We start from the raw sequence: 15,207 nt of genomic DNA on the forward strand, positions 1-15,207 counted from the left end.
ATATAGAACTCTAATCCATGAGATCCATTGATATGCAAAGCAGAGGCTTAAAGGACTCAAAAATGTAGTAAATCTAGTGCCCTGGTGCATTGTAAAGCAGCAAAGCACAGCCATATACACAGCGTTCCCAAAGTGCTTAATGTTTCTAATTTCTTAACTTTACATAAAAAGCATAGGGCAATCTGCACTAACCCCATTATGTCACAACAAGAATTGTGTCACCACCCAGAGAGAGGGAAGAGGAGTAAATAAAGACCAAAACATATATTACATTTTAAAAACCAGTACAATAAGTACATGTATAATTATAAAATTAAAAAATATATAATTGAAAATAAATCCCATCTGACATGAGACTGTAACCTCAGTGAGTTGTTTCATCTTTCACTGTGTTTCTCTCAGGTGAGCTGCTCCCTTGTTTGTAGAACAAGATGCACTACTCCAGTGTGGTGAAGTGGTCTACAACTAGCCCCCAAAGATATCCTCATGGTACCTCTTCTCAGCCTGCGAACATTAAACATGAAGTAATTTAAAGGAAAATACCAAAGTTTTTCTCAAAAAGGAGAAAACGATTCCACTTTTTAGAATGTATTACAATTCATTCTTGTTTCACTTGTGAAACTGTGTAAACTAAGACAAGGCAGAAAAAATGACCTCCAATAAGACTCCAAGGCAATAGAACAAAAGATATGAATGTTGGGAAAATGACTCTCTAAATGAGTCCATTTTATTTTGAAATAAGCGCTTTCTATATTTATTTTGGAAAGAACATTTTGTATTTATTCTCATTTGACAGTAATTTTAACTTTGTAAATGTAACTTTCAATTCAGACCTAATACGGAAACTTATTCCACTGCCTAGGTTTATGGAAAGCAAGGACACAAGTTTTGTATTTGATCTTTGCTGCATCAGGGAGCCAGTAGAGTGATCTCATTAAGGGAATAACATGGAACTGACCTCGGTACTTTAGTACACATAAAAAAGTATAAAAGAATAAAAGTGGACCAAATACTGAACCCTGGGGAACACCAACTGTAAGGTTGTGAGGTGTTGAAATGAACTTTCTCCAGACTAGCTCGTATAGTCAATTTTGAAGACATGATGAAAAGCAATAGAGGGTACATGCTCTAGTCAGAAAATGTAGAAATCTGGTGATTCTAGCAACAAAGGTGAAAAAAACTAAAGTAGGATGAGATAAGATAAAGCTCTCTTGGGCTGTGTTGAAATCTTCAGGGACTGCAGGGAGTGCAGTTGCCATAGAATGCCCAGCTTTATAATCAGGATAAGGATATTATCACATCCTTACCTTGAGGTGTAATACAACCTTTAAAAGAAATAACTACATGTATATGCAACACTAAGAAGACAAAAGGGCCTATCATCGTGAGTGGTCACCTTTAGCTGTTCCAGATATCCTCCAGCATCTGTCAAAGTTATGCCCAGTCGGCTAACCAGGATCTCCTGTATGGTGTGTGCTACGTCCCGGGCCATGTTCATGCCCCCACACACATACACATGACCACCGCTGTGAAGGACCTGCCAAACCTCTTCACTAAGCTGCTTCTTCAGGATGTCTTGAACATATACCTGGACAAAAAGAGCGATAATGAAAGTAAATTATGCTCAAACATGTGTCAATGTTTTTGCATTATAAGCACTACAGTGTAGCACACATTTGCCATTAGGAAACTGACAGCAATAGCCAGTGTGCTGCTGCATAGAACATAATGAAAAGTTATTCCCTCAAATACTTCACATACAAATTCACATACACTTCATATACCTACATACATGTATTATTTAGTTAGGTATGCTACTTATTCAATCTTTAGTCAGGTGAGATGTAACTTGACTAGGCAGGTGAGGTGTGATGTGGGAGAAATACCTTGGGGTGACCAGACTGGCGAGAGTACGCTGGAGTGATGCTCTTCAGAGTGCCGTTTTCTCTCATGTCATAAGTCTCCTCCTTATACAGATGATCTGTGTCTGCGCCACGACAGCCAAACACCAGCATCATTGGACTCCCTTTCAAACCTGCAAGCAAAATTTACATATTCTCAAGAAAAGATTTTAGTTGATACCAAATAAACAGGTTTTACAATTTTTAAAAAAGAGATTTATTCTGAAAACAGACTGTGTATCTAGGAGCTGGTGCTGTGAGTACCTGTCTTTTTCATGTCGTGGAAGCGCTGTTGCCAGAAGCTGCGGAAGGGGGCAATGCCACTGCCAGCTCCTATTAGAATAGTAGGAGAACTGGGATCTGATGGAAGGTGGAAACTACTAGATCTGAAATCACCATTAGAAAACCAATAAATAAATAGCAAATGTTTGAAAAGGCATCCTGATATTTGAAAAAGAATCTGCAAGTACTAATAAAGTCACACTTAAACATAAAGTAATTAAACATGTAGCTTGTACCCATGAATAAAGCAGGGCACCATTTGTCCTTCTTTGAGGGTGTTGAGCCACGTGCTGCAGACACCATGATGCAGAGGACCCTGCCCATCTGTTCAGAGTAAAAAAAACAAATATGATTCACAGACTTTCAGGTGATGAGTGATAATCAGTAGATGTGTGCGTCTACTGTGTAGAGACACTTGTACTGCGTGTAGATTCTTCTTTACCTTGGGTGTGGTAGTTGACCACAGATACAGTAAGGTGGAGCTCATGTGGGTGAAGGTCAGGGGAGGAGCTAATGGAGTAGAGGCGGGGCTTCAGCAGGGGCAGCTGGCTGAGGAGGAAGGCTGGAGAGACCTCCAGGGATGGGAACTCCTCCAGAACCTCCAGGAAGTTGGGCCTACGGAATGATTTCCATTCTGAGTAACTCTTGAAGTCCTGCAAAAAATTGCTACAATTTGTAAAATCCTTCACAGAAATCAGAAGGTTTCAAGATAATTGTTTTTTAAGGTTTCTGTGCAGTTAAATTTCGCTTTAGATACGTTTAGGGTCAGTGGTCATTTTGGATAGTAAATCAACTGGCTATATTTTTGTTGTAGACATCATGACACCTGGTTCCCATCACCACCACAGTAAAGAATCCAAGGCTATGTTTAAAAAGCAGTGTTAAACTTGGGCAGTAGAAACAGAAATAAACATAAAGCCTTGAATAATGTTTATCCAGCTCAGTTTTATGCAGTTTTATTATTCATTTGTTTGTTTCTTTGTATTTACTTGTTTTGTTCAGTCACCTTACAAGAAAAAAGTCAAATCAAAGTCAAATCAAAGTCAAAGCATTAGCTGTAAAATTAGTCTTATTGGGTGGTTTGGATAATTGGGTGGCGTGCATTAATCAGAATGAATTACCTTTGCAAGAGTCAGTAGGCGCTGCCGATTATCTTCCTGCTTGGTCATTTGTGAGAGTTTGCGCAGGAAGCTTTGGGATGGTGGAGTGGTGATATCCAGGAGGTATGTGAGAGCTTTGGACAGAGGGCATGCTGGGATACGTGAATCCATCTGCCACTTTTCACCCCCTGCAAGGATACCACAAAGATCTATGATTGTATAGAGCAAGATTTCCAAGTACTTAACCATTGACAATATGCTCTCCATGACTTCAGCCTTGTCACCCATACAGAAAATCTATAATTATCTATGATTCACTATGATCACTATGATCACTGGTGCTCGGCTGCTATGATCGGTCTGCTATAATGTAGACGACGGATGGATTATTACCTAAACTGGAGTCAGGGAGGTACTCAAGACGGAGACTCTGATTGATGGGAGGAGCATCAGGGAGGTGCTTCAGAATGCCAGTGACCAGCTCAGGTGAGTTGCCTGGGAAAACACCTACATGATCCCCTGGAGTGTAGTTCAGAACGCCTTTTCTTCCATCTATCTGCAGCTCTACCAGTATGGTAGAACGTCTGCAAACAAAGTCACTTGGTAAAAACACACAAAACAAAGAACATAGTGCTTGAAAACAGAAGGGCTTTCTTCAAATACAATGTTTCACGCTTGAGAGCCAACCTTGACCATGGACTTTGTAAGTTCTTTCTTGTCTTCAGCGTCATAGGAAACACAGTCTTAGAGTGGAGCGCTGAGAGAGCTGTGAGGAAAGATAAAACAGGGGTTTCTACACAAGTAAAGCTCTACAATTAGCAACTTCTGAAAACTCAGGGCTAGATCTACTAACCCTTTTACATCAGGTTTGAGGTGCAAATAGAATGCATTCTACTCAAAAAAGCTTGCATGTAATATATGCAAGTCTAAATGAGCATTTTATGTGCTATGTTTAATACTATGCAAATTCCCTCCACTGTAAGGAAGACTGCTCAATGCTGTGTGTCTGAAAGGAGAAGCAGAACATCAAACCAACTTCTAAGACTGAACTTTGGAGGTGTGGAAAAATATTCCTGCAGATTTCTTTGAAAAACTGAAAGCAAGTCTCCCAAAAAGGACAGAAGCTGTCAAAAAGCTGATGGGTGGACACATTAAGTACTGAATTTTTATATTATATTTAGTTGTAGAAGCTTCTGTGTAATTTTCTGTAAAAAAATATATACATATATATATATATATATATATATATATATATATATATATATATATATATATATATATATTATGCATTTTTACTTAATGGCTGTTTTGACTGGAAAATGAAGGGTCATCCCAGGTCTCTGACTATTTCACAGTGCTGTATATACTTTGTAAAAAACATGAGAAGAGATACTGGAGGTGCAACTGATTACACATTTCAAGTAATTACTCCTCTGGCATTGACTTTCCCAGACTTAACTTTTTTAGTAGGATCACTGCCCTTTAAAGTATTTTGGTAGGTTGCAAACTCTTTTCTCTTTAGTTTCAAACATGTTGTGGACTCCACAATTTTACTGCAACTTTGAAACCCTGCACCACGAATGTGCATGATCTGGCCCTCGGTTTCCAACATCCGATCTTCTACATACAGTCTACGTTAACAATTATTGGCATTCCCAAAGATTTAATTCAGGATTTTTCATTAATGTTGCATATTTTCTGTTCTGAAGTGTTACCTGAGATACGGTCCAAGGTCGAACTATCAGGTTGAACTCTGTGCCTCTGAGGGTCCCAGCTGTCTGTTAGATGCTCAGCCCCTGACAGCTGACCCTCAATGCCAAACTCCTTACACGCAGCCTGCAGCAGGAAAATTAAGGCCATTTACTGAGTGACAATGCAATTGCTGCTGAAAGTGCTGTTGTATTGTTTTGTTTTTGTAATTTTTTCAAAGATGAAAGGTGCCTTACTAACCTTGAATGCAGTGCAAGCCCAGGCAGAGAAAGCCTCTTCCTGCCCATTCAGCTCATCTCCCTCTCCTATGGAGGTCACACGCTTGGCTCCCAACTCTGCAAACTTATCATCCACAGCATGGGCAAATGCACAAAACTGCGGGTACATTCGAGAACCCAGGCCGAAAACACAGTACCTGTGTGAAGGAGACATGAGTCAGAACTACCGTTCTTAAAATATAGCTTTTCAACAGATTAGTACTACTTTAATGACTAACCTGACTTTGTTTTGGAGGTTTTTAATGCTGAAAAGGTGCTTCTTGAAACTCTTGAAAAAGAAAAAAAAACAACATGAAACGGATCCTGAACACTGGCAGTGTCCTTAATAATAATTGCAAGAGTCACTCTAGAAGTGTCTAAATGACAATAACTAAAGATAGAGACTTGTAAATGAGTTTTCTTAAATGATTGAGTTCACACCTCCCCTAACGGAGAGCACTTCTACATGGTTCTATATCCCAAATAGTTTATTCAATAAGTGTGGAGGACTTGATTTTGATTGATGTGATTTTGAGTTATCTAAACTCCCAATAAAGCTGTCAAGATTTCATCAGCAAGATTTACATTTCTGGAAAATGATCTTAAAGCACTTTTTTTTTCCTCATAACACTTTGCTTTGGAATAATGTATTATCACTATTAACAGGAAATTAATTTTTAAACCAAGTTGGTTTGAGCATTAGGTTCAATTTATTTGTGACTTACTGGATAAAAATAGTGACTTCTTGTCTATTATTGATTTTATGACTAAATTGAAATGTAATGTTAAAACTATGTAGAGCTTAATCCTCCTGCCTTGCTTCTGCTGATAAAATGTACCATTAACATTCTAATATATCCTTATCTCTCCCTAGACTACAGATTGATGGTCTGGGATTCATGAGTTTAGGATGTAACAATGTGTGGAGGGCTATACATAAAATTTTAGTTGTGGGGTTCAAAAGGGCTTTTTGTTATAACAAGGAAAGACCCATTGTGTGGGTCAAGGTTGTTACAGAATGCCTCAAACATCCACTCCCTCCCAAAGTAAAGGATACTCACTTTAAGATTCACTCATCTATTTATCCTGCTAATGTTTTTCTTTGTGGTACATTTGGTTTTAAAATACTTCTTGAAGCTTTTGTCATCCACAATGTGGAACCACTGAACACTTTTTTCCCTGTGAATATGTGAGAACTTTTTGGACTGAGACTGAAAAATGACTTTCCAACTTTTATTCCTGCCGTTCAGTATGAAGATATTAAGCGTGTTTTTGATTCTTCTAGTGACCTTAGTATTGATCTCTATTTATTAATATCTTTTACATTTTTATTCACTTATTGTGCTGAATTTAATTACTACATGATTGCATTAAAAAAAGAGTTCACACCTCTCCATTTCCTGGACAGTCTCCATTGCCAAAGGTGCTGGTCACCACCATCAGAAGACACTCCTTCTCAAGCTCATGGAAATCATAGTCCTCCGTGCATAGTAGCTTAATCAGAAAATGCAGGACAATTAAGCTCATTCAGTTGACATTTCAGTTTTTGGAGGATGATGATATATTGTATAGGCTGTTACCCTGGGGTTGAAGGCGCAGCTGAGCACTGACTTGAGCTTCTTGGCAAAAGTCTGTGATTTCCCTGTTTCCGTAGCATAGAGAATGGTGCAAGGCACTCTCTTCCCCAAAGCTTTTTGCATGAGTGTTTGAGAGAAGACCACAGCCCTGAAGAAGCAGAGTACAGGCTTTACCACATGGAAAATTTCACAAATGTTCAAAACAATCATAAAATAAAGATTGTCAAACATTATCCTGTTAGAAAGAAGAGCACTATGATTTTGCCTCACCTTATCAGACCTTTAAAGCTGACTCTATTCCGTTTCTTCGGTCTTCTCTTTTCATCTTTCCATACATATGTTAGCCAGGGGTCAGGCTGAAAACAGCAGAAATAACTTTAACAACCCTACAAAATCATTTTTACTTTTGTTTCGTTTCACTTGTAATTATTATGATGGTTAAGAAACACAAAAGTGGGTTACTTCATGGAATAGATGTCTATAGGTAACAATGGTTAAATAAATGAAGATGAAATTTTCTCAGTAAGTTTGGTGGCAAATTTTAAGATGGATGCTTTTAATCCTGTGTTAGTGTGCAGGTTTGCCATGTATAGTTGGAACGCCCCCGGTCAAATGGCATGCTTTGTTAATTTTATAAGTGAAAGTAGGTAAATACACCCTCTGCATGCAACAAACTAAGAGACCAAACATTTTCCTGCCAAGTTTAGTGCACAATTTCTACCGTATTCGAAAAAAATACAACAAACAAATTATGAAATGGCATAACTATGGCATGGAACACATTTATTTTCTTTTTCTCTCTTTTTTCAAATTCTTTATTTATTCTTCATATGTTCAACATGATAATACATGTGCATTAAAATGTGCAGAAGTGTGTTCTCTGTAAAAGATGTGTACTTATTTTCACTTATAAAATCAACAAGGCATGTAAATTGACCAGTGGCGTGCAAACGTTTGCATCCAACTGTATACTTTCTGAAAAGGCTCAAAGTTGAAGGCATGGTATGAGTCTAAATGATACCTGGTAGTAGAAGAATGGGGAGAGGATGTAGCTGATCATCTCCTGGTGGAACACTGGGGTCAGAGAGCCAGACATGGGTGGCACCAGCCAGACCCAGTCAGCGGGACAGCCCCCACGCAGATGCACCTCAGTCTCCATGTGCTTCATGAAGGACTCAGCTGCAGAGTGGTGGTCAGTGATGGTCACCTTATTTTTCTGCACCAAGACAAAAGATGTATTCAAAACCTGAGAACTACTTTGACAACTACTTTAACAAAGGTATTTTTCTACAATTTCTACAAATCCTAATACAGACACTGCAAGAACACAAACCACTGCTTTTTAGAACAGAAATATCAGTACATAGACACTGTACCTGGAAGCTATGAATTACAGCAACATTGATAGCAACCAGAGCCTCATCTTTCCACAGTGAGGACAGCCTGTGTGTCTCCAAGCCCATACAATGACCAACTCGCTGTAGAAGAAGAAATATGAAATAAATTGATAATGAAATAAATTAGTTATGTAAACCAAATCTGTTTTACCTCTTCCTTTATGGAGAGAGAGATAAATAAGAGTACCTCCAGGATGTTGTAGCGCTGTGGGTCACAGAAGTCCCTCACGCCGATCTCAGTGCCCATGTACCAGCCATTGAAGGGGCATGCTGTAAACTCAAGACCACCAATCTCCAGTAACATGTTGGCCACAGCAGGCAGAGCATACCACCTAAGGTTCAGATCTTTGAACCACTCATACCTGAACGATAGAAAGGAAATCCCATCAGTCAGTGAGTTCAAAGATCGAAGCTAAAATTGCAGATGTTCATTTTACTTACAAATCAGTGAAATGAAGAGAGGGAACATGTTCTCTGACTTTTCAAATTCTGTTTTTATCCCCTACTTTCAAAGTTAGCTAGAAGTTGCAGGACACAGGTCTATTTCTGCTGCACAACTATCTTAATCTCAATGATAGACACAGAATTATAAGATAGATTGTTCAATTAGATCCATCTGATGTCAACTACCCTGCTAATAAATGAATTGGTATGAAATGGGTGTGCCCATTTCCATACTGAAAGAAGGCTAGTACAGTGAAAACAAAGAGGCAAGAAATTAGCTTGAAAGACAGTTGTTGGAAACTATTGAGCAGAAAAGGCCACTGAAGAAATAGTCATGTGTGTCATTGATGAGTAGGTAATCCACTCTATTAGCACCAACTTCAATAACATAGTTTTCGGCTATTGCCAGAAAAATAGCGAAATGCTAACGGTTTCTGACGTTAACACTAACGTTAGCTATTGTCAAACAGATCTTGATTTTGCTGCTTCTAAGCTAGCTCCTTAACTTAGCCACCTAAAATTACTGCTATACTCTTTGTACGAAATCATGTCAGTGATATTAAACAATGAAAACATTGTAATGCAGAATGTGAGCACTTAATTAGCGAATATTAGCTAGCTAACATTTTATACTGTTTTTTGTAGTGGGTGTTGCTCCAACTTCATAGTGACCCCACAATTCTGAAACCAAACCTACGCTGTTGCATTTTACCCATGTTTACCCACGTCTACTATTGACATGACTGATTACCACCATGATTAACCTTTGCTCAGTAACAGCTAGTTCCATTTCTCAGTACTGCAGACTGGGGTGCACCTTGTGGGCTCCAGCTGACAGCACTTCATTGAAATTCACACAGAGCTCAAGGAAGCTAATTAAAAGATTTTCAGGGTGAAGTGTTGAGGTATTCTGAGAACAGGAAAGTCTCACTGACCATTGGACCTCCTTGGTGTGGGTTGAAAAAACTGATTTGTTCTGTCTGGTTGAAAGAATGTGGCAAAGAGACAGGTCTTATTGAGGACTAAAGGCTTTGCCACTCAACCCTGATCTTCAAGAATGAAGTGTTGGTTGATTTAAAGGTTCTTTTATTGTAGACCCTCCAGTGGCAGGGGAATGACTTGGAATGCTTGTGTTCATGGAGTCAGGAGATTTACTCGAGTTTTACTACGAGCTCAAGTAGAACACAAGCTACCTGAGAGACCTTAAGCTCTCCAGTTAAGAGCCTTAAAGAAGGCCTGCACAAACTTTGACTAAACACAACACATACACAATTTTACAGATTTGACACTGGATCGGTTTGAGTCTCATATCATCTCATCAAAACAATGTTCTGTACTTTTGTGCAGTAAACACTTACAGACTTGTTAATCACCCAACAGCTTTTTGTTTACGAAACCTACAAACCTGCTGCACATGTTTCTCATGCACTTTGTTTTGGGGAACACTGCTTGAATAAGGTTCAAGTTCCCATCAGGAAAGAATGCAGAAAGCATGGTACGTCATTGGAATTTCAAAGCCATTTTAAGCAACAATGCTACAGGATCACACCCACTTAAATGTCCATAGATCTATACGTTCTGGTGGTAAATAGATGTTTCTGCTGGCAAATACCAAATGCCATCTGGTGATGAGTGACCATGTGGTGGCAATGGTTACCACTGTTCTAAGGTAAGCACCTGTGCTTGAACTTATAGGGGAATTCCACCTATTTTTCTAAAATTTTTGTATTATTTAATCGTTGAGATGTAAACAAACTCATTCAGAGTGGTTTGGTGTAGAATGGTGTATTATGAGAAAATTACTAACTCAGATTTCTTTACAGTGATGGTGTTAGGAACCAGGGGTTATGATGTCTACAACACAAATATAGCCAATATTTATCCAAAATAAACAGTGGCCCTACATGTGTCTTCTAAGTTTTATATGTAACGTTGATAAAGGTAAAATAGTGGAAAACCTGAAAAATAATAATAAATAATATTTAGCCTTACAACACCGTGCATGTACCTTTTCGTTTTCTTTAGTGATTTTATAACTTCGGTTTTGGTCTCGTTGTAGAGACGGGGGGGTCGCTGTGTCAGTAAAATATCCACGGCTCGTGTGCAACACAGCGCGAAAGCCCTGTTTCGCAACGACTGAGAACCGGCCTGCAGACTGCAGGTAACCTAGCAACGATGCGTTATTCGCATTTATAAGCAGCGCAGTTGGTTTCCTGGTACGTTAAATCTGTAACGAGAGACTGTCACACACTAAAAAGTGGCGAAGCTGAAGTCGCTTCTCTTTCGAATTCTCCCGTTCCACCTTAAATGGTGCCGCATTTGGTTAGAATTTAAGGTGGAACGGGTAAATTCGAACAAGAAGCTGGAGAATAAGAAGCGTCTTCAGCCTCGTAAAACAGTCGAACGTTGAGAGACATTTAACTGATCAACTTCTGAGGAAAGGTTTTCTGGCGGAGATGGGAGGAAAGCAGCTATAGCTGAAGCTTAAAGCAGAGCAGAGTAAATCTGCGTTTTCGTTTATATTGTTTAGTCTATACTAGGACATCAGCACATACTAAGACATACTGGACATTAAATGTTGCGGCTCTCAAGGTGGTTTGATTTTTGTTGAAAGGACAAAATGTTAACATTTGTGTTGTGACTCCTGACCTAACGTGGCTTTAATGCAGAGGGAGCCGGTCGGATTTCTCGCTCATCCACTTGTGTTTTTGTTATGTGCTGCCACAGACTGTCCGGGCGCTGCACTTCCGCACTTCAAAGTTCCGCCTTTTGCGTTCCGTCAACATTACGGTATAAATTAAATATTCAGAAAATCGATTTTTGACATTTGTGAATTTTCTTGAATTTCAGAATCGTTCACGTCCGCATCGCGATGCATCTAAGAATCGATTTTTTCCCGCACCCCTATACATTACTATTCAATCTCCAACCTCACATGTGAACAATTCTGACTCCTTAAGTTTCTCTTGTTTACATCTTGAACATGGAATAATGCAGAAACGTTTGAAAATTATTGAAACTTCCCCTTCAATAACTGAGGCACACCTATACAGACTCTTCAAAGTACCAAAATTATGCTTAGTATGCTCAGTTATAATTAAGTATACTTCATTAAATATTACCCCATATGGTTCAATGTTAAAAGAGCTTGGCTTGAAATATTTTACATAGGGTCTTAAAGACCTTATAAAACCACAGTTGAATGGTAAGAAGCCATTATATAAGCAAAAGCAGCTCCATTCAGAAGTTTCTCTTGCATAGAAAACCCCACACAGAATGTGTTAAGAAATTTTTATGCTCATCACTTACTGCGGGTGTTCCATCTGAACCTCCAGAATCAACTCTGGAGGAATCTCAAAAAGTTCTGGATCCTCTCCATTAGCCTGCAGGACCAGTGGCAGCACATCAAAGAGGCCATACTTTGGTGTCCATCCAAGCTGGACACAAAGCTGTAGGAACATAGAGATTTGATATTGAACAGGTGCAGTGTGCAAAAACAGATGTTGCAAAGGAATAAATGAATATTAGCTGAGTTATCGCACCATATGTTGCATGACACGTCTACAAAGCCAGTATTAGTTGAACTGTGACTTAATACGGATACCTCTGTGAATTCCATATTAGCAGGATCCCCTATCACACTGCCATCTTCCATCTGATAGCCAGCATATCTGATGAGCTGACTGTTCCAGACACGGAAATCATGCTCTCCATCAGTTCTTTGCGGAAACACAGTGATGGCTGATCTGCAAAATAAACCATAAACACAATGTTATTTTGTAATAATAATAATAATAATAATAACAACATATTGCACAAAGTGGCCTCATGTCTGATTTTTAAATCGAAAACAAATGATTACTACTAAACAACAACATAAAAATTTATACTGGTATTAGGGGAAGAACCAAGGAGACAACAAGAACAAGACAAGCAGTATCACATCAGAATTTTCCAGCAAAATGATCAGCATACCTCAGGTTGCCTCCATTGGTGGCAAATTTGAGATGAGCACACAGGAACTGAAACATGTCCTCTGCTGTCTTGCATTTACGTCCATCAAACAACTGAGGAGGAAATACAGACACAGTCATGTTGGTGAGAATGTATTTACGTGTAGTTAGAGCTCAATGTGAGCCAACAAATATTTTGTACCTGTAAATTGGCCCACTGAATCCTACCAATGCACCTCGGCGCATTCCTCCAGGCCTGTTTGGCACCAAACGCTAGTTCTTCTGTGGTGAGCTGATAAGTTCCTGTGGCATCAATCTCTCGGGCCACCTCATCAACACGGGCCAAGTGCTCCTCTATTTTTGGCCTGCATTACAAAGTTATGCAAAAATGTGTTGTTCAAATTACATGTTTTTTTCAACGTGTTAAATAGAAATTATGCACTAAATTTTGGCAGAAAAATACCATATTTAAGTGTCTTTTCTGTAGAGGATAGAAAACCAACATAACATGTAGTTTGACCAGGGGTGTTCAAACTTTTGCATATGACTTTATATACATTGCTATTCAATCTCACGTTCATCATTCATGTAATGCATGAGAAAACTTACGTTTTGAAAGATTTGTAGTACTGGTTGATGAAATCGATGGCCTGAGTGAGCAGCTCGTTGGGGGTTGGTGGGGAAACAGGGGGGCAGCGGATTAGAGACTTTGGATTCATAATTGAACCCTCACACACTTTGGGTTTGCAAGATTGATTCTAGAAGGACACACACATAAAAAAACAGGGGTTTTGAACACAGTAGATGTTGATGCAACACTGTAAGAGTTAATTCAGTATTATAGGTGTAGATGTTAGCTGATGAGGATTCCATCAACAAGAAGACTCAACTACAACCACTTCAACCTAGTAAAGCCAAGACTTTTATTTAATTATTTTTTTTTAGCTGAAAAGCCTAGTTTTGTCTTACTCACTAGTTTTTGTCTTACCATTTATTTGCATGCATGCATGTTATATGCATAACATGATGAGTGTACTGAGACCAATAACATGTTCTCGAACATTTTGTCTAACATTGAGATCACTGCATCATTTAAAACTGACTGTTTAGTATAGTATAAGTCAGTGTGTGGGTGCAGTGATGTGACCCACCTTGACAGCTCGGTGGTAAAGGGTGTCCTGGTGTCTTGAGCCATTCTGGAAGTTTCTCATATGGATTGATGCTGGACACCGACTGATTGCCAGCTGTGGAGAGAAAGATAACGAACACGGAAGATAAGATCACATCCATACACTCATTTATTTCTTTATGTTTATTTAGGCTGGTTTGTTTTGGTCACAATAAATCAATAATCATTTGTTATTTTTAGCGGTTTTCACTGACCTTGTTGAGCTGAGTGTGCTGGAGCTCCTTTGTATGATCTTGAAAGAGTTTCTTCCCCATGACCAGCATCTACTGTTATGATGCCTTCAGCCTAATGCCCAAGTGGAAAATCAGAAAACAGGATGTTACACTACTCCATTATTATTATTAGTAGTAGTAGTAGTGGTAGTGGTAGTAGTAGGTGTAATAATAATAATAATAATAATAATAATAATAATAATAACAATAATAATAATAACAATAATATTAATAATAATAATTATAATAGTAGGGTCTCTGGTCAAATGACATGATCTAAGATACATCCTATACAGTGAACACACATCTGCACATTTTAATGCACAATTAATTTTTATTGATTGAATTTAAGATAAAGTTATAACACATTTTTAATTTAATGTTTCATTTTTTTTCAAACTGTTAAATTCAGCAAATTAATATAAATTGTGCACTAAAATGACTAGAATGCCATATTTAAGTGTGTTCTCTGTAGAGGATGTGTCAACTTATTTTCACTTAGAAAATCAACAAAACATGTCATTTGACCAGGGCAGTGCAAACCTTTGCACACAGCTATATATACAGTTGTATATAAATTAAAATGAAAACTTAATAATAATAATAATAATAATAAATAATAATAATGAAAACAAAATATTCTCTCCTACAAGAAAAATGAAAAAAGCGACCAGCATTTACCTTTAATCTTCAGTCCTCTGTTAGACGTCAGAGTGCAGCACTAGCAGCGTATGAAACTTTACAGGCTTTTATAGGCTGCTGCTACTTTGGAATTAGGTAAAACTTGAATTCGATTCTCAGGCATTTGTGGTCACATGCTTTTTTTGGGGAGGGTGGGACAGTTTTCTGAGAGTGGTCTGAGAGTGTTGTGCAGTTAGCTGCCATCCAATTATGAAATGACGCCCATGACAGAAATAAACTGAAAGTAAAAGTCAAAGCATTACAATTAGCATAAACAATTCAGCATTACACCACATCGAATCCACAACCACAATTGCAAAATCCTGAAAGAGCAAGAAGGGGGGCCCTTTTTTTTTGCTTTCAGGAGTTCACAGACAGAGGATTGAATGCAAGAACCAACAGCCTGGAACAACTAGATAATTTAGAGCTGAACAAATGATTTGTTTATGTATACAACCTAGAATATTCAGCCATTAAATACAAGTTATTTATTTTTCATAAGAA

At 38.4% G+C, this 15,207-nt stretch overlaps 1 protein-coding gene across 1 annotated transcript; it reads right to left on the reverse strand.

Moving 5' to 3' along the window:
• Positions 1–254: 254 nt before the first annotated feature.
• LOC118804005 (nitric oxide synthase, inducible-like) lies at positions 255–14,811 on the reverse strand. The gene is made up of 26 exons (XM_036564596.1): positions 14,704–14,811; positions 14,005–14,095; positions 13,773–13,865; positions 13,231–13,379; positions 12,824–12,986; positions 12,644–12,735; positions 12,273–12,414; positions 11,978–12,117; positions 8,412–8,586; positions 8,204–8,305; positions 7,849–8,043; positions 7,098–7,183; positions 6,831–6,975; positions 6,640–6,744; positions 5,490–5,539; positions 5,234–5,408; positions 4,999–5,119; positions 3,971–4,049; positions 3,677–3,867; positions 3,305–3,471; positions 2,626–2,836; positions 2,420–2,507; positions 2,166–2,287; positions 1,887–2,035; positions 1,397–1,588; positions 255–504 (listed from the first exon to the last, which is right to left on the reverse strand). Exons 2-26 carry the CDS (start codon positions 14,071–14,073, stop codon positions 466–468), a joined length of 3,240 nt encoding a protein of 1,079 aa, XP_036420489.1. The 5' UTR covers positions 14,074–14,095; positions 14,704–14,811; the 3' UTR covers positions 255–465.
• Positions 14,812–15,207: the final 396 nt, after the last annotated feature.

This window comes from Colossoma macropomum, unplaced genomic scaffold, assembly GCF_904425465.1.
Source record: "Colossoma macropomum unplaced genomic scaffold, Colossoma_macropomum, whole genome shotgun sequence".
NCBI classification, from domain to species: Eukaryota; Metazoa; Chordata; class Actinopteri; order Characiformes; family Serrasalmidae; genus Colossoma; species Colossoma macropomum.

Bases quoted from the DNA above. Each gene is read 5' to 3' on its own strand.
- LOC118804005 (XM_036564596.1), bottom strand. From the start codon at position 14,073: ATGCTGGTCATGGGGAAGAAACTCTTTCAAGATCATACAAAGGAGCTC. The intron at 6,976-7,097 runs GTGAGGCAAAAT...CTGCTTCTTCAG, and splicing joins AGCTTTAAAGGTCTGATAAG to GGCTGTGGTCTTCTCTCAAA. The intron at 5,120-5,233 runs GTTAGTAAGGCA...TTCCTGCTGCAG, and splicing joins GGGCTTGCACTGCATTCAAG to GCTGCGTGTAAGGAGTTTGG.